Source organism: Oryctolagus cuniculus, chromosome 10 (genome assembly GCF_051225735.1).
Source record: "Oryctolagus cuniculus isolate XC-2025 breed Fujian yellow rabbit chromosome 10, ASM5122573v1, whole genome shotgun sequence".
Taxonomy (NCBI): domain Eukaryota; kingdom Metazoa; phylum Chordata; class Mammalia; order Lagomorpha; family Leporidae; genus Oryctolagus; species Oryctolagus cuniculus.
The window spans coordinates 101,312,075-101,330,196 of NC_142876.1; the positions used below are offsets into that span (position 1 = coordinate 101,312,075).

The 18,122-nt window shown below is 44.8% G+C and overlaps 1 protein-coding gene across 1 annotated transcript; it reads right to left on the reverse strand.

Moving 5' to 3' along the window:
- IHO1 (interactor of HORMAD1 1) lies at positions 1–17,781 on the reverse strand. The gene is made up of 7 exons (XM_017343815.4): positions 17,707–17,781; positions 16,349–16,523; positions 14,253–14,416; positions 9,681–9,729; positions 9,075–9,162; positions 2,408–2,511; positions 1–2,080 (listed from the first exon to the last, which is right to left on the reverse strand). The coding sequence occupies exons 1-7, from the start codon at positions 17,760–17,762 to the stop codon at positions 929–931; spliced, it is 1,788 nt and encodes a 595-aa protein (XP_017199304.2). The 5' UTR covers positions 17,763–17,781; the 3' UTR covers positions 1–928.
- Positions 17,782–18,122: the final 341 nt, after the last annotated feature.

The window sequence follows — 18,122 nt, forward strand, 5'->3', positions numbered from 1 at the left end:
TAAGAAGATGGGCTGCATCTTATCTATTTGATTTCTCCAAAGAACCGAACTGAGAGATCTGTTCAATAACCTCAGTGAAAGAAAAAGATAAAGATTTTCAAGGACTTATCTTTATTTGTAGTAAGTTATTTGTATTACAAAAGAAACACATGTATGTTACAAAAATTAAAAGCTTCACCAAGCTGTAAATGGAAAGCCAAAGTTTCACATAAGCCTACTGCTCTCCAGCAACAAGACAGGGCCCACAGACGCTGCTGTTAGCTTAGAAAGAACAGGGTTTTAAATCACCAGGAAGACAAAATGGGCTCATGTGGCTTGTGGACAGGGTACCTTTGGCGTCTATTTTGTGCATGTTGCTTCCCATTCATTGGTAGCTTTAACACTCTCTGTTCACGAGAATATGATACAGCCACTGATCAAAAAATGCAGATGCTTTGCCAGCATTAGTGGATAAAATAGGAAGGAAAAAAAATACTGAGGCCCAGAAAGACACCGGTCATGTGCAGAGAATATGTTGGGGACCCAGATTGTGTTTGGGAGTCAGGCTGCCACAGCAACAGCTTTTGTGAGAGCCCTCATGCTCCACAGTTCCATAGGAAGCCAGTGCTCCTCACCTGAGTGCCCTCTGCCGGAGTACAGCCACTCTCCTCCTGGTGACCCACACCACGCTGCTGCCTCGGCTCTCATCACCACGACTTCACGTTTCATTCCAACAAACACAGATGTACTTACTCCTTATGTCTTTGTCATGGGCGGCACCTGCTACCCGCACTTGCCCTTGCTCTCCATTAACCTCACCGCAGCAGAGCCCCTGACCCTGAGAGTCCCAAGCAAGCTTCAGGGAGTTTCTGCTGATGGTCAGCCCAAGTGTCTAGCATTTTGTCTTTCTAGGTGAGAGCAATATACAGCTAAAGGTGCTCCGGGCCGGTCAGAAGCCATCATCACTGCTATCAAATCCCAGGTCATAGAGAAAATGCTTCCCTGGCTCCTTGTGCAGAGGCGGCTCTGAACGTCCAAGGCTCAGGTCACTGAACCAGCTCATCTGGTGGTCCCCCTGGGAACTGCCTGAAAGCAGGCTGTTGTCTTGGGAAGAGGACCTGTTGAACTGCAAGCAGTTGCCACGTGCTGCCCTCGCTGTCTTTGTGGGCATGACTGTGCCTCTCAAAACAGGACGGACTGGCTTGCTGGGGCTCCTGACACCCTGCAGAGGCAGCACATGAGTAAGGGGTTCCTGCTGCCCGAGGGGGCCACTTTGTGGGACAGAAACTGGAGGCTGAGGACTCTGATATTTAGACTTGAAGGCATGGGTCTCACTTGGGGCCTGTTCCTGCTTCCTGGCTATGGGCCTGCCTCTGCAGGCTCTCCTGGTCTGCTGCCTCATGCCTTTCCCCCTGCTTTCTATAGCCCTGCCTTTCTGTTCTGTCACCACCTGTTCACATGGGTCACTTGAAGACATGCTTTTGGTTTGGTGTTTTGGATAGGCATTCTCAATGCTGGTTGCAAATGTGTTTAAGTCCAGGGATATGAGCTGTGAAGCTCCTTGAGAGACCTGGTCCCTGTCGCCAGGAACCCTGTAGCCTGGGATGTGGGAGCCAGGGTTCTCGGGATGGCTTTTGCTAACACCCTGATTGTTGGAGTGAGGCTGCATTGCTCGGTCCTTTGCACACCCATTGCCTTCACGGGGCTGAGCTCCGGGCAGCGCAGCCTCTTCTTGGAGAGCACCATTCTGGGCCCCCTCACCCCAGACATCAAACTTTCCAGGCTGTGAGGAGCCCCTACTGGGATTCCCCGCACCAGGGAGGCCCTGGGCCTGCCATGGCACTGGGTCCTCATGGGCATATTGTTCCTGCCCGGTGAAGCTGAGGTTCCGAGCCAGAAGTGGCGACGTCTGAGAAGTGCTGTCTCTCACGTGTCTGGGCACCTGAGGCACTGAGATCCATCTCTTCAGCTCTGCGAGGACACTGGGCACGTTCAGCTGGCCTAGCTGCTCACACAGCTGCTGGAAGTCCTTACTCTGCTGTGCAACTAAAACCTCCAGGTGCTTCAGGTTGGACTTCATTTCCAAAATCTCTGCTTGTTTCTGGGGACAGGCAGTGAGAAAGAGTGTGATGGTAGTACAAGTCAATGCACAGCAGAACATGCGAACAAACCAACGGCTGTTCCAGTAGAACAATGGGTGGCCCCTCACATGGTACTTCACAGGCTAAGCTTGGCTACACTGGGGAGCAGGGCCCCATCATGCCAGGGAACCCTGGGGAAGGAAACTAGGCTAAACCCTGGTCTGGCATCCTGGGACTCTGCTGGCCTCTGGTCTCGGCTGAAAATCTGCAATTTTGGAAGTGTCTCTCCGAGTCTAGTAACAAAATCAAAAACTCACTCGAAGAAAGAGGTTGGGGTTTACACTTACAGCTTCGAATTTCTTCTGCAGCTCAAGGATGGCTTGCTCCGTGTTGCCTTTCTCCTGCACTGCCTCAAACACCAGGTCACTCTGGGTCCGTGCAGTCTCCTGTACTGAATACGAAACAACAGTTCACCTCGGGGAGACTATGGGGTGCTCGGCACGCAGTGGTGGGAAGGGAAGAGCTGACATCCACGTGGATCACCCGAGCCTTTCCTGCTCAAGACTATGTCCACTTCACCCAGGGGGCTCCCTCCACAGTCTCTTCTTCCCCTCCCTGAGAAGATCCTGGCCAGGCGGAACCAGTCTTAGCACCTGCTGGCGACCACGGAACCGATCTTGACCTTAGCTTTTTGTCTTGGCCCTGTCATCAGAGCGACCTTTGTGAAATGTATACATCACCATGTCCCCGCTGACACCGTCTCTGCTCCAATGGGATCCCACTGAGCTCTGGACGAAGCCGGCAACTGTAAACTGGCCAACAAGATGAGGCTTTGTTCTCTGAGTAATCTGGGCATGTGCTTCCTCAGCCTGGAGTCCTCCCGCTTCACTCCCCCAGGCACCACCTTAGCCCAGCTAATTCCTAGTCCTTCCTCTGCTCTCAGAAAGCACCATTTCACACCCAGCGCTGGTGTCCTTCTCGCTGCCCTGTCCATGTGTGCTCTAGCATTCTGATGGCGCTTGTTTATTTATCACCTATTTACACTTGAGCCCTAGTGTGCTGACCACCTCAGGACTGATACTGACTTCCCTCTTTTGCCTCGGGAGATCTACACACACACACACACACACACACACACGGACTTATTTACAAACAGGCTGTTGTGATTCTTGCCATCCTCTTGCTAGGCTACAGGTCATGTGAAGATCCTCTTTCATTTATTCAACAAATATTTAAGGAACATATACTGTATGTCAGGCACTATTATGATCAAGAAAGATAAAGCCGCCTTGAAAGAATGATCTTATGGGGAAAACAGGTAGTTAATGAGTAGTTATACAACTAACTGTTAATGGATTTCAGAAGTTCTCTAGTGGCACTGTGAGTTAAGTTGCTGCGTGGGATGCACACATCCTATGTGGGAGTGCCGGTTCGAGTCCTGGCCCTTCCATTCCTGATCCAGCTTCCTGTTAATGCATCCTGGGTAACAGCAGGTGATGGCTGAAGTGTTTGGGCCCCTGCCACCCACACGGGAGATCTTGATAGAGTTTTAAGTTCCTGACTTTGGGCTGGCCCAGCCCTAGCCGTTGCAGGCATTTGGGAAGTGAACAAGTGGACGGTAGATTTCTCTCTCTCTTTCTGTGTCATGTATTTATAAAAATAAATAAGCATTCTTAAAAATGAGCTCAATAAAAATGGACCTTTAAAATCAGTGGGAAAAAGATGGATTATTGAGTCATGGCATTGAGACAAACTAGTTAGCCATTTATAAATAATTAATCAGAATTTCTACTATAATCCTGCTAAAAATATTAAAGCTCTACAACATGATTTAGTTTAGAAATGATCAGAAGTTCTGTTACTTCTTATTCAGGCATATTTCAGAGTCCTGCAAAAGAGAAAAAAGATTTGTAACAACCAACTCAAAATTCTTTTTCTACCTTGGAAAGGAGCTCTATGAAACAAAGCACAGTTCCTAGTTCCTGGCTTCAACATAGCTCATTCTTGCCATTGCAGCCATCTGGAGAGTGAACCAGCAGATGGAAATCTCTCTCTCCACTCCCCACCCCTATCATTCAAACTCCCAAATTAACAAGAAAAAAAAAAGAAAGAAAGAAAAGAAGAGAAAACATTAATGGGAAACAACAGGAAATGGTAGTGGAGCAGTGGGAATCAGCAACTTTGCACAGGGAGCTTTGGGAGAAGTTGTTAATCGTAGTCTGCCTGAAATTGGGACAAAACTGAACAAATACTTGCTCAGTGCTTTGGAAAATGTGCAGGCAGCTCCTGGCCTCTATTCTCCAGCATCAGGAGATGTAACTGAAATTAGTGCTCTTGCAGAACATAAGGATTTGCCAATAAATGTTCTGAAGATGGTTGGCTAGTCAAGATCATGCTGAAAAACTCTTCAGAACTAGACGAACTAATTCAGAAGAATCCTGTGACACCTAAGTAAAATTTACTGAGGACCAGAAATGGAGTTCCTAAATAAACCCATATGAAACAATTTAAGTCAGCACAGCTAAGTTAGGGCTAGATAGAAGATTTAAAATAACAATTTTAGCCATACCAATGGAAAAACAAACTATTGGTAACACTGCTGCTGGAATAAAATACCTCTTCAGTTTCTAGTTATCGCAGATAAACACAGTCTGCATCTACATCACAATATCCTATGTTTTTTTGGCCAGGCTCTATGGTGTAGTTAAAATATTCAGAACTCATGAAATTGTTATTAAAAACTAGTTATAAAGATAGATAATTCAAGGATAACATTGTTACTTTAAGCTTTATAGCATATTGTAGCTTGCTTATATCTATCTCTGCATTTAGGTCAAAATAATGAAACTACCATTGGAAATAATAGAATATACAGATTTATTATAACATTTGTGTTAGTTATATAGTATCTGGTGAAGAAAGGTACTATATTAATGTTGCAATATACTGTATTTGTTGATGTTATTTTTACACAATGAAGCAATGCTTTTAGCAAAATAAGAAACAATTTAATAATAACACATTCACTTCTTCAATTAAGAAAGTAAGAATATTTTAGAAAGTAAGTTTTCTCCTCCTCTGAACACAATTCCACATGTCAATCAATTAGAAAGAGGTTGTCTACTTATGTGCTGCATCCTGTCCCTAAACTCAGCACTTTTTCAGACATCCATGTAAATATATCTGTAGGAGACAGCACAAGCAGTTATCCTTCCCTAGAAGAGTTCCTAAATAGCAATGTTTCTTAGCAACAATGGACATTACCAACTCTCACAAAAACAAAGAATGGAAAAGGCTAACAGCACTCAATTCTAGATTAAATGTTCAGAAAACATCTGCACGTGGCCCCACACATTCTGTTTTTGTCTCCACAGAAATATATGTTGGGAGTCTTCCCCTTTACTGAGTTTTTGTATTACTTAATAGTATCAAAATCTACCCATTTTTTTTTCTTTTTAAAGTTTTTAGTTAGTGGATTGGCATTGTAGCATAGCTGGTTAAGCCACCAACAGGGATGCCATATGGGGCTGGTTCGAGGCCTGGCTGCTTCACTTCTGGTCCAGCTCCCCGCAGATGCACTGGGGAAAGCAATGGAGAATGACCCAAGTGCTTGGGCACCTACCACCCATGTGAGAGACCTGGATGGAGTTCCAGGCTCTTTGCTTCAGCCTGGCGCAGCCCCAGCTATTGCAGCCATTTGGGGAGTGAACCAGTAGATGGAATATTTCTCTTGCTCTGTCTTTCCCTCTCTCTATGTAACTGCTTTTCAAGTAAATAAATAAGTTAGGGACCTGCTGCTGTGGTGTAGCAGGTTAAGTCGCTGTCTGCTGTGCCAGCATCCCATATGGGAACCTGTCTGTGTTCCTGCTCCTCCACTTCCCATCCAGCTCCCTGCTAATATATCTAAGAAAGCAGCGGAAGATGGCCCAAGTCCTTGGGCCCCTCACCCAGGTGGGAGACCCTGAAGAAGATCCTGGCTCCTAGCTTTGGCCTGGGCCAGTCTTTCCTCTCTCTCTGTAACTCTTTCAAATAAACAAATCTTTAAAAAAAAAAAAATTGGTGGCCCATACTGTGGTGTAGTAGGCTAAGCCTCTACCTGTGGTGCCTGCATCCCATATTGGTGTCGGTTCATGTCCCAGCTATTTCTCTTCTGATCCAGCTCTCTGCTATGGTCTGTGAAAGCAGATGGCCCAAGTGCTTGGGCCCCTGCACCTATGTGGGAGACCCAGAAGAAGCTTCTGGCCCCTGGCGCCTGGCTCCTGGCTTTGGATTGGCCCGGCTCTGGCCATTGCAGCCATTTGGGGAGAGAACCAGTGCAGGAAAGATCTTTCTCTCTGTCTCTCCCTCTCTCTGCAACTCTACCTCTCAATAAATAAATAAATAAATAAAATAAAAATAAAAAGTGTTAAAAAATCTTGGCTATGAATACAACCCAAAACAGAAAAAAATAGACATACAATGAAAAAATAATAAAATATTTTCCACACACACCATAGCTCTACTTCCTGGATTAACATCAGCTGCTTTTGGAATTTTGCATTGATAATGTGCTTCTCTGTGTATAAATTATAGATACAAGATGGGTGTGTGCCTGCACACACATGTGCTCCAGAAAACACTTCATTTCTCTTTTGACAATAAACATTTGATATTTTTAGCTTTTATGTAAAAATGACATTTAAATCCATTTCCATATTCTGAACAATGTCTATTTTCCAAGTGCTTGGGCACCTGACACCCATGTGAGACCTGGATGGAGTTCCTGGCTCTTTCTTGGCTTCAGCCTGGCCCAACCCTGGCTGTTGAGGGCATTTCAGGGGTGAAACATAAGATGGAAGATCTCTCTATTTCTCTCCCTCTCTCTCTGTTACTCTGCTATTCAAATGAATACATCTTTTTTAAAATGAAAATTAAGGAACCATCAAGAACAACAGATTAGGATCCCTGTGTCTACTGTAAGCCACATTTGGTTCTAGTCCTCTCTCTGCCTTGATCTTGTATTGTAAACTTGAGCACTTAAATTCTCTTTTCTGGGACTCAAAGGCCACACTTTTGCTGTAATCCTCCTTTTTGTCCTTCACCCAGTTTTAAATGTAGACCAAAACAGAGTGATTTCCTTGGGCACTTACAAATGAGTTATTCTATCACATTGCACATAGGAAGGGTTCTTGATTTGCTTCTGCTCTTTGCCTTATCACATCTTGTGGGGGTAGCAGTCCTAGGATTCCAGAACCAGTTTCTAAACAGATGCACAGTTGCCCTGTGTGTGGGATACCGGGTTGGAAGACAACAGACAGTACAGTGCTTCTTTGCAGACAGATGGGGATTAATTTTCCAGCCACACAGAGGCATTAATTTTTGTAAATCATGAGCAGTCTATTCCATGGCATTTGAATAAGTTGACTTCAATGTGTTTAAAATAAAAAATAAACACAGAGACAAATGCAAACAATTACAGATGCGGAGTCATCAGCTTAGTATTTTGCTGAGAAACTGGTGATTCTAGAGAGATATGTGCCTATGGAGCTCTGTGCATTGGCTCTCTTGTTTACAAGGGCTAGGACAATGGTTTCATATAAATGTAAATCACTAATTGGTGGGAGTAGGGGATTTGACAAGCACAAACTATAATAGAAATTGAGAATGATGTTGCATTTCACTATACCACAGCTCTCAATGAAACCAAGGCAGCAAGAAAAACAGTGGGTAACTGGTGTATTTCTTTTTCTTTTAAAAATGTATTTATTGGGGCTGGCACTAAGCCTCAGCCAGCAGTGCCAGCATCTCATATAGGCACTGGTTCTTGTCCCGGCTACTCCTCTTCCAATCCAGCTCTCTGCTTATGGTCTGGGAAAGCAGTGAAAAATGGGCCCCTGCACCCATGTGGGAAACCTGAAAGAAGCTCCTGGTTCCTGGTTTTGGATCAGCCCATCTCCAGCCACTACAGCCATTTGGAGAATGAGCCAGCGGATGGAAGACCTCTCTCTCTCCCCCTCTCTGTGTCTGTAGCTTTGACTCTCAAATACATGTTTAAAAATTATTTATTGTCATTTTATCTGAAAGGCAGAGAGAGAGACAGAATAATATCTTTATTTCTTCTTAAAAACTTTACTTATTTATTTTAAAGGTAGAGTTACAGAGAAAGAGGGAGATACAGAGAGAGAAATCTTTCATTCACGGGTTCACTCCCCAAATGGCCACATCAGCCAAACTGAAACCAGGAGCCAAGAACTCCATCTGGTACTCCCTAGTGGGTGGCAGGAGCTCAAGAACTCAGGCCATTTTCTGCTGCTTTTCCAGACACATTAGCAGGGATCTAGATTAGGAGCAGAACAGCCAGGATGCAAACTGGTGCTCATATGAAATGCTGATTTCACAGGTGGTGGCTTAACGATGCTGACCCCAGAGAAAGAGATCTTTCATCTGTTGGTGCACTCCCCAAATGTCCACTACAGCCTAGACTGGGCAAGACAAAAGCTAGGAGACTGGAACTCCATCAGAATCTCCTATGTGAGTGGCAAGCAGTCAAGTACTTGAACCATCATCTGCTGCCTCCCAGGCAGCATTAACAGGAAGCTGGATTGGGAGTGGAGGAGCCAGGACTTGAACCAGGCGCTCTGATGTGGGATGCACACATCCCAAGTGGCTTCTGTGCAAATGCTTGCTCCCACTGGAGCACTTCTGTCTCCCAAGGGGGCAGTGTCGCCACAACCTGCACAGCATATCACTCTGGAATACTGCCAATTCACCTGAGGCAGTGAGATGAGAAACTTGGAGAGCTACCTGCCCTGAGGCAGCAGGACGGAGGGTCAATGCTGCACAAAAGGCGTGGGGTGAAGGTCTTGCCACACAGAGGTGGGCTGCATCCCCAGCTCACCCTTCAGGGCTAACCTTATCTATCCACCCTCTCTGAAACATGGAACTTCACCACTGGAAATATGGGTGGAGTCAAAAAGTTCACGGTCACCACTCTCCAGCGCTCTCAGCTGATAACCTCAGACATGAGGCACTCACATGTCTTGGCCACAGTCTCCAAAGAATCCAGAATAGACTGACTTCTTATAGTGAGATGTTCCTCAGACTTTTCCACAGATGTCTGCAACTAAAAACCCCAAAGAAAAGAAAGAATTCAGACTATTGCTTTACTTTACTAACCCGGAGAATTGTCATTAAGTGATAAAAAGCGTAAATAAAGATGGTTATTCTGGAAGCCAGCATTGCAGCATAGTGGGTTAAGCTGCTGCCTGTGATGTCTGCATCTCACATGGGTGCCATTCAAGTCCCAGTTGCTCCACTTCCAATCTAACTCCCCGGTAATGCACCTGGGAAAACAGTGGAAGGTGGTCCGAGTAATTGGGCCTCTGTATCCATGTGGGAGACCTGGATGAAGCCCCTGGCTTCAGCCTGGCCCAGCCCTGGCCATTTGGGGAGTGAACCAGTGGATGGAAAATCTCTCTCTCTCTCTCTCTCTCTCTCTCTCTGTAACTCTCCCTTTCAAATAAATAATCTTTAAAAAAAAAAAAAAAAGGATTGCTCTTCTATATGAAGTAAAGCTAGTGAATTCATTTAACTTCTTAAAATGTAAGATGTCAGAGGTCCTTGGAATATAACCATACTTACCTTGTGAATGCTTTCTCTGACATTGGAAACAAAGTTGTATAGAGTCTCACTAGAATGGGAAAGGAAAAAAGAAAGCAAATGCTTGGGACACATTAAAGCAATATGTAACAGAACTGATAGCATAAATCTAGCAGGTTTCTATCGAATTGAGGATCAAAACACTGGTCAGACTTGGAGATTCAAATTTGAGAAACCTTAGTGCTCAATCAGAAGAAAAGAAAAATATAGACATTTTTGTGACCATTTCCAAGGCAAATCACTCTTTTTCTTTTAAAAATCCAGTTTGGGACAGGCATTTGCCTCAACAGTTAAGACACTGTTAGGATGCTATCATTCCATATCAGATTGTCTGGGTTCATGTCCTGGCCATGATTCTTTAAATATATATATATATATATATATATATACACACACACACATACATATATACATACATACATATATATATATATATACACACATATTTTTTTGACAGGCAGAGTGGGCAGTGAGAGAGAGAGAGAGAGAGAGAGAAAGGTCTTCCTTTTGCCGTTGGTTCACCCTCCAATGGCCGCCACGGCTGACGCACTGCGGCCAGCGCACTGCGCCGATCCGAAGGCAGGAGCCAGGTGCTTCTCCTGGTCTCCCATGGGGTGCAGGGCCCAAGCACTTGGGCCATCCTCCACTGCACTCCCGGGCCAGAGCAGAGAGCTGGCCTGGAAGAGGGGCAACCGGGACAGAATCTGTCGCCCCGACCGGGACTAGAACCTGCTATGCCGGCGCCGCAAGGCGGAGGATTAGCCTAGTGAGCCGCGGCACCGGCCATACATATATGTTATTTGAAAGGCAGAGTTACAGAGAGACAGAGACAGAGATCCTCCATCAGCTGGTTTACCCCTCAAATGGCTGCAGAGGCTGGAGCTGAGTCAGACCAAAGCCAGGAGCTTTTACCAGGTTTCTTATGTGGGTGCAGGGGCCCAAGCACTTGGTCCATCTTCTGCTGCTTTCCCTGGTACAGAAGCAGGGAGCTGGATTGGAAGTGGAGCAGCCAGGAATCTAACCAGCATATAGGATGCCAGTGCTGCAGGCAGCAGCTTAACCTGCTATGCCACAGTGCTGGCCCTTGGTTATGCTTCTGAATCTTGTTAAATGTGCACCCTGGAGCCCATGCTGTGGCACAGCGAGTTAAAGCCCTGGCCTGCAATGCCGGCCTCCCATGTGGCCACCGGTTCGAGTCCCAGCTGCTCCACTTCTGATTTTGCTCTCTGCTATGGCCTGGGGAAGCAGAAGATGACTGAAGTCCTTGGGCCCATGCACCCTCATGGGAGACCCAGAGGAAGCTCCTGGCTCCTGGCTTCGGATTGGCCCAACTCCAGCCATTGCAGCCATTTGAGGAGTGAACCAGTGCAGGAAAGACCTTTCTCTCTGTCTCTCCCTCTCTCTTTCTGTAACTCTACCTCTCAAATTAATAAAACCTTAAAAAAGAATTGATCTGACCGGCGCCGCGGCTCACTAGGCTAATCCTCCGCCTTGCGGAGCCGGCACACCAGGTTCTAGTCCCGGTCGGGGTGACGGATTCTGTCCCGGTTGCCCCTCTTCCAGGCCAGCTCTCTGCTGTGGCCAGGGAGTGCAGTGGAGGATGGCCCAAGTACTTGGGCCCTGCACCCCATGGGAGACCAGGATAAGTACCTGGCTCCTGCCATCGGATCAGCGCGGTGCACCGGCTGCAGCGCGCTGGCCACAGCGGCCATTGGAGGGTGAACCAACGGCAAAAGGAAGACCTTTCTCTCTGTCTCTCTCTCTCTCTCACTGTCCACTCTGCCTGTCGGAAAAAAAAAAAAAAAAAGAAGAAGAAGAAAAAGAATTGATCTATGTAACTGTTTTTTAAATATATATAATAAATAAAATCAATTTTGCATGTTAAATTGTAGCAATTCAAGTGGTTACCAGGTTGGAAAACGATCAGTTTTTATTTTTTATGGCAATATTGACTTCAGAAGGTAGTGGCTTTTTTCTGGTAGTCCAAAATTCCTGGTCTCGGCCGGTGCCACGGCTCAATAGGCTAATCCTCCACCTAGTGGCGCTGGCACACCAGGTTCTAGTCCCGGTTGGGGCAACAGATTCTGTCCCGGTTGCCCCTCTTCCAGGCTAGCTCTCTGCTGTGGCCCAGGAGTGCAGAGGAGGATGGCCCAAGTGCTTGGGCCCTGCAACCACATGGGAGACCAGGATAAGCACCTGGCTCCTGCTTCGGATCAGCGCGGTGTGCCGGCCGAAGCGCGCCAGCCGTGGCGGCCATTGGAGGGTGAACCAACGGCAAAAGGAAGACCTTTCTCTCTGTCTCTCTCTCTCTCTCTCACTGTCCACTCTGCCTGTCAAAAAAAAAAAAAAAAAATTCCTGGTCACATCTGTGAGAAGTAAATATTTGGTTTTATTTTTTAAAGATTTATTTACTTATTTGAAAGTCAGAGTTACACAGAGAAGGAGAGACAGACAGAGAGAGAGGGAGAGAGGTCTTCCATCTGTCGGTTCACTCCCCAATTGGCTGTGATCCGGAGCCAGGAGCCAGAAGCTTCTTCCAGGTCTCCCACGTGGGTGCAGGGGCCCAATGACTTGGGCCATCTTCTACTGCTTTCCCAGGCCATAGCAGAGAGCTGTGGAACAGCCGGGACTTGAACCGCTGTCCATATGGGATGCCGGCACTGCAGGCGGTGGCTTTACCTGCTACGCCACAGCACTGGCCCCCTGGTTCCTTTTCAAAGTAAGGTGTTCAGCTGTGAGTAGACAACTAGCTAGCATAAGAGCTTACAGATGTGCGGGAAGTTGCAAATAGTTAGCTAGCAAAACAGCTAGGTTAAATACACCTGAAAAGTTCTTAGGCAAACAAGTTGTTGGGAGCAGCCAAAACAGCTGATGCAAATACCGTGAAGATTGTAACCCGGTGGAACTCAGCCAATGAGGAACTGGGGGAGGGACCTGAGTCCTAGGGAATAAATTTCTTCATGATCCTGCACCTGGTTTGCCTGCCTACTTACCAGACACTTTACCTTGCAAGACTGCTAATAGAAAAGTCTCACTTTGGCTGTTCTTCCTGAGTGAGGCCATTTCTCACAACATCTTAGTATTACTATTGTTTTGACTATAAAATATCTAAGTGCTGGTTAGAATCTTGGCTACTCTGCTTCTGAGCCAGCTCTCTGCTAACATGCCTGGGAAGCAGCGAGTGATGGCTGAAGTACTTGAGTCTTTGCTACAAAGGTAGGAGACCCAGATGGATTTCCTGGCTGTTGTGGACATTTGGGGAGTGAATGATCTCTCTCTCTCTCTTTATGTGTGTGTGTCTGTCTGTCTGTGTGTGTTCTGTGTGTCTGTCTGTCTGTCTATGCCTCTCTGCCTTATAAATAAATGAAAAAATTAAAATTATATACATAATCACACAAACTAATGAGAATATATGCAAAATTCAGGGTATAGCTCTAAAAATACCAATACTTCAAAGGGAGAAAATCATAATTTAAGAATTTATGCATTTGGAGCCAGTGCTGTGGTGTTGCAGGTAAAGCCACTGCTTGTGGCACCAGCATCCCACATGGGCGCCTCTTTGAGTCCTGGCTGCTCCACTTCTGGTTCAGCTCCCTGCTAATGTGGCTGGGAAAGCAGCTGAGGATGTTCAAAGCCCATAGGCCCCTGTGCCTACGTGGGAGACCTAGAAGAAGTTCCTGGCTTCAGAAGGGCCCAGCCCCAGACATTGCGGTCATTTGGAGAGTGAACCAATGGATGAAAGATCTTTCTCTGTCTCTCCTTCTCTGTCTCTGTGACTTTGCCTTTCAAATAAACATATAAATCTTAAAAAAAAGATTTTATGCATTATATTCTTGACCCTAAAGTAAATAATGTTGTTTAACTTCCTAATCCCAATGAACTGAAAAGTAACTAAATTAGAGGGCAAAATTTAAAAAAATTATAAGTGAATAAAATTTATTTCATATATACAGACTCAGGAGCATAGTGATACTTCCCACTGTACCCTCCCTCCCACTCTCACTCCTTCCTTTTTTTTTTTGACAGGCAGAGTTAGAGAGGGAGAGAAAGGTCTTCATTTTTTCCGTTGGTTCACCCTGCAAATGGCAGCCACAGCCGGCGCGCTTGCGCAGATCCGAAGCCAGGAGCCAGGTGCTTCCTCCTGGTCTCCCACACAGGTGCAGGGTCCAAGACACTTGGGCCATCCTCCACTGCCTTCCCAGGCCACAGCAGAGAGCTGGACTAGAAGAGGAGCAACCGGAACAGAATCTGGCGCCCCAACCGGGACTAGAACCCGGGGTGCTGGCGCCGCAGGTGGAGGATTAGCCAAGTGAGCCACGGCGCCGGCCCGGTAGGATTTCTTGGCATTTGAAATAATAAATCTTTGTCTCTATCCATACTACACACACACACGCACGCACACATGCACACATATACATTCTATTCTGTTTCAGTGGAGAACCATTGCTAACATATGGCATTATGCTGAAGTTCAGTTATTTGCTTATTCACACTCTATTTTGTGTTTTCTTCAGAAGAGATGCGGTGTCTCAATTACTTGAAAGGTTTGCATACCTGTCACATTTATCTTTTGCTGTTTTCTTTTTTTCCTCAAACTGTTCCAAGAGGCCTTTTGATTTTCCAACTGGCAAAGGAAGAGGAAATAAATCTCCATCTTTTGCATTGCCTCCAAACAGCTGGGGTTTTGTCTGGTACTTTGTAAAAATACTAGGTTCACTCTGTTAAGTAATAACAATAAAAATATAGCATTTCACAGATAAAGATATAGCATTCACTGTTTTCTGTATAATAGTAAAATTTAAGCACAAACAATGTTAAATACAGCATGTAATTTTTTTTTATTTTTTGTATATACAAAAAAGCTACTCTTCTTATCCATATAAGTTCTGCCTTACCAGCCCTAGAGATATTTAAAATGTCAGCAAAACAGCTTAAAATCACCTTCATAAATTTAAAGATAACAAAATTATGATGTATTTGAGATGATGCGTTAAAATTTTCACATGGGCTGGCATTGTGGCATAGTGGGTGAAGCCACTCCTGCTACACCAGAGTCCCATATGGATGCCAGTTCAAGTCCAAGCTGCTCTGCCTCTGATCCAGCTCCCTGCTAAATGCACCTGGGAAAGCACTGGAAGATAGCTCAAGCGCTTGGGCCCCTGTATCCATGTGAGTGGCCAACAAGAAGCTCTTGGCTTCTGCCTGACCCAGCTCTAGATGTTGGAGTCATTTGGGGAGTAAACCAGTGGATGAAAGGTCCCTCTCTCTCTTTCTCTTCCTCTCTCTATCTGACTCTGGCTTTCAAATAAGTCTTTTTTTTTCTTTTTTTTTCCGACAGGCAGAGTGGACAGTGAGAGAGAGAGAGAGACAGAGAGAAAGGTCTTCCTTTGCCGTTGGTTCACCCTCCAATGGCTACTGCAGCTGGCGTGCTGCAGCCGGCGCACCGCGCTGATCCGATGGCAGGAGCCAGGTACTTATCCTGGTCTCCCATGGGGTGCAGGGCCCAAGCACTTGGGCCATCCTCCTCTGCACTCCCTGGCCACAGCAGAGAGCTGGCCTGGAAGAGGGGCAACCGGGACAGAATCCATTGCCCCAACGGGGACTAGAACCCGGTGTGCCGGCTCCGCAAGGCGGAGGATTAGCCTAGTGAGCCGCGGCGCCGGCCTGGTTCACTTTTCAAATGCCTACTGCAGTTGGGGCTAGGCCAGGCTAAAGTCAGGAGCCTGGTTCTCTCTGCGTCTCCCAATTAGGTGGCAGGGAATCCAAATATTTGAATGATTACCTGTTGCCTCTCAGGGAGCCCATTAGCAGAAAGCTGGATTGGAAACAGAGGCAAGACTCAATCCTAAGCACTCTGATACGTGATTCAATTTTCCCAAGCAATAGTTTAACTGGCTGCACCACAGCGCCCACCTCCCAAAAATTTTTAAGAGATATTTATTTATTTATTTATTTGAGAGGTAGAGTTACAGACAGAGGGAGAGAGGTCCTCCATTTGCTGGTTCACTCCCCAAATGGCTGCAATGGCTGGAGCTAGGCCAGTCCAAAGCCAGGAGCAAGGACCTTCTTCTGGGTCTCCCATGCAGGTGCAGGAGCCCTAGGACTTGGGCCATCTACTGCTTTCCCAGGCCAAAGCACAGAGTTGGATTGGAAATGGAGAAGCTGGGACTTGAACTGGTGCCCACATGGGATGCTGGCACTAGCAGCTTTACTCACTATGCCACAGCACCAGCCCCACCAAATTTTTTAAAGAAAAAGATATAATCCCCTGCACAAACTAAAAAATAAGTAAATAAAAATTTTAAAATGTATTTTACTTTTTTCCTATTTTATGAAAATTCTTTTTTCTTATGAAATTTTTGCAAATAATAGTATGACCAGTCTTGGGAAATGTCATGAAATATTTGCCTCACCATAGGAATGGTCAAGGGGTTGACACTTTCTATGTTGCTCTAGTATTAGAAGAAACTGAAATACAAGTATTTTTTCCACTTCAGAAATGAGTCATCAATAAAGAACAAATCCATTTAAGAGAATAATCTTTAGAGATGCACAGTTCTCAAAAATATTCCAACAGAGTGATCATTTTCATAGCTTATATCCACAATGACTATAAATACATGTAGAAAAATTCTGGAAATCAGACTTACATCCAAAGAATTCTGTTGTGATTGTTTTTGCTGTCTTAAGTGTGCACCAAAGTCCAAAGGTGCTGACAGAGTCTCTGAATTTTCTGGACAGAATTGAGATCCGAAGAGGAATTGCGAATCACTGAGACTGGAATAATCAGTCTGATTATTATTCGAGACAGATGCTTTAGTATTTCTGGAATTAAACAAGTGTATCAGTTGAACAAAATTCCGAACACATGAAATCATCATTCACAACTATTCATTTTAAAATATTCTGTTTTTCATTAACACATGTACACAGAAATAATTCCTTTTCTAAATGTTAAAAGTAATTAGATAGCACATTAGTACATATTCTAAGCCAAAGGAAGTTTCATTTTATAAAAACAAAAAATCTGTTTATAAATTGGTACAAGCAAAAATACTATTAATAAAACAAAAGAAACTTAATAGTTCAGCATAGAGAAGGACAATTATTTTCACTCATAGGTAATGGACTGCATGCATGTATTATAATATGGGTTGTATAATCACTGCTCAAAATAGTTCTCTGACTTTGCTCTTGGGACAAAGAGAATAATTAGCTGGGTTTAAAAAACCCAGATCTGTAAGCCTATTGAAATTATGTAGGATTTATGTCTTAAAGCTGTGATCTGGAATTAAAGATATTTTCCCTACTCTTTTTGACTTCTAAGCACCTTTTTCTTATTGAGAAATAAAGAGAATAATGCTCTAGGTCTTGAGAAATGAATAACTTGCTTCAGGAAGGGTATAGGAAGGAAAGAGACAAGAGATGACACTATGATAAAAACATAACCAAAGCAATTAGAAATCCCTTAAATATTCACCACTTCTGGAACATACCTACCAAGTTGGCAATGGCTGCTTATTTCAGGCTGGTGAATACCAATTTAAGTACTTCAGTGCAGTAGTAGCAGGAACAATATCTCCATGAGCCTTGTGGTCACTAAAGAGGCTTTAAAATCACAGTGCCTACAAATTACCCTACACAATTAAACATGAATCTTAACGTTGTCTTGACTTTGTTCCTTGCTATTTGAATAGAAGCCACCCAAACTGAAATAAATTTCCAGAAGGTGGACCATTTGTGACCCTCAGAGGACAAGTCTCTAGATAACAGTGTTTGATAACAAAGTCATTCTTCAGCTAACACACAAATCTGAATTGACATAACTTTTATAATCAAAAAATGAAAAGAAGGAAAAAGACAAGCAAGGGAAGGTGTAGTAGTAACAGAGGAAAGAAAGAGAAGAGACTGTATGGGGTACCTCTATTACTATAACCTGATAGGAAGAGATTCTCTTATGAAATCATGGGTTCTTACAAGTATCAGAGAATACAACCAGAAAACTTACCCAGAACCTGAAGGAATACTGAGCATTTCTTTGATATTCCAGACATTAAAATTCATTCTTTATGATTATTCCCTATTAGAACAGAGGAAAATTAAGAAGGTTAATATAGGGGCCAGTGTCACGGATGCTGGCATCCCATATGAAGTGCTGGTTCCAGTCCCAATTGCTTCACTTCTAATCCAGCTCCTGCTAACATGCCCGGGAAAGCAGCAGAAGATGGTTTAGGTCCTTGGGCCCCTGAACCCATGTGGAAGACCCAAATGAAGCTACTGGCTTTGGCCAGGCCTGGCCATGGCCCTTGTGGCCATTTGGGGAATGAACTAGCAGATGGGAGACACCTCCCTATCTCTTTCTCTCTCTAACTTTGCCTTTCAAACAAATTAAATAATTAATTAATTAATAAAAAGGTTAATATA

Coding starts and splice junctions, on each gene's coding strand:
- IHO1 (XM_017343815.4), bottom strand. CDS start 17,762: ATGAATTTTAATGTCTGGAATATCAAAGAAATGCTCAGTATTCCTTCA. Junction 14,417..16,348: donor CACAACAGAATTCTTTGGAT/GTAAGTCTGATT, acceptor ATTACTTAACAG/AGTGAACCTAGTATTTTTAC. Junction 2,081..2,407: donor TGCAGAAGAAATTCGAAGCT/GTAAGTGTAAAC, acceptor GCCTGTCCCCAG/AAACAAGCAGAGATTTTGGA.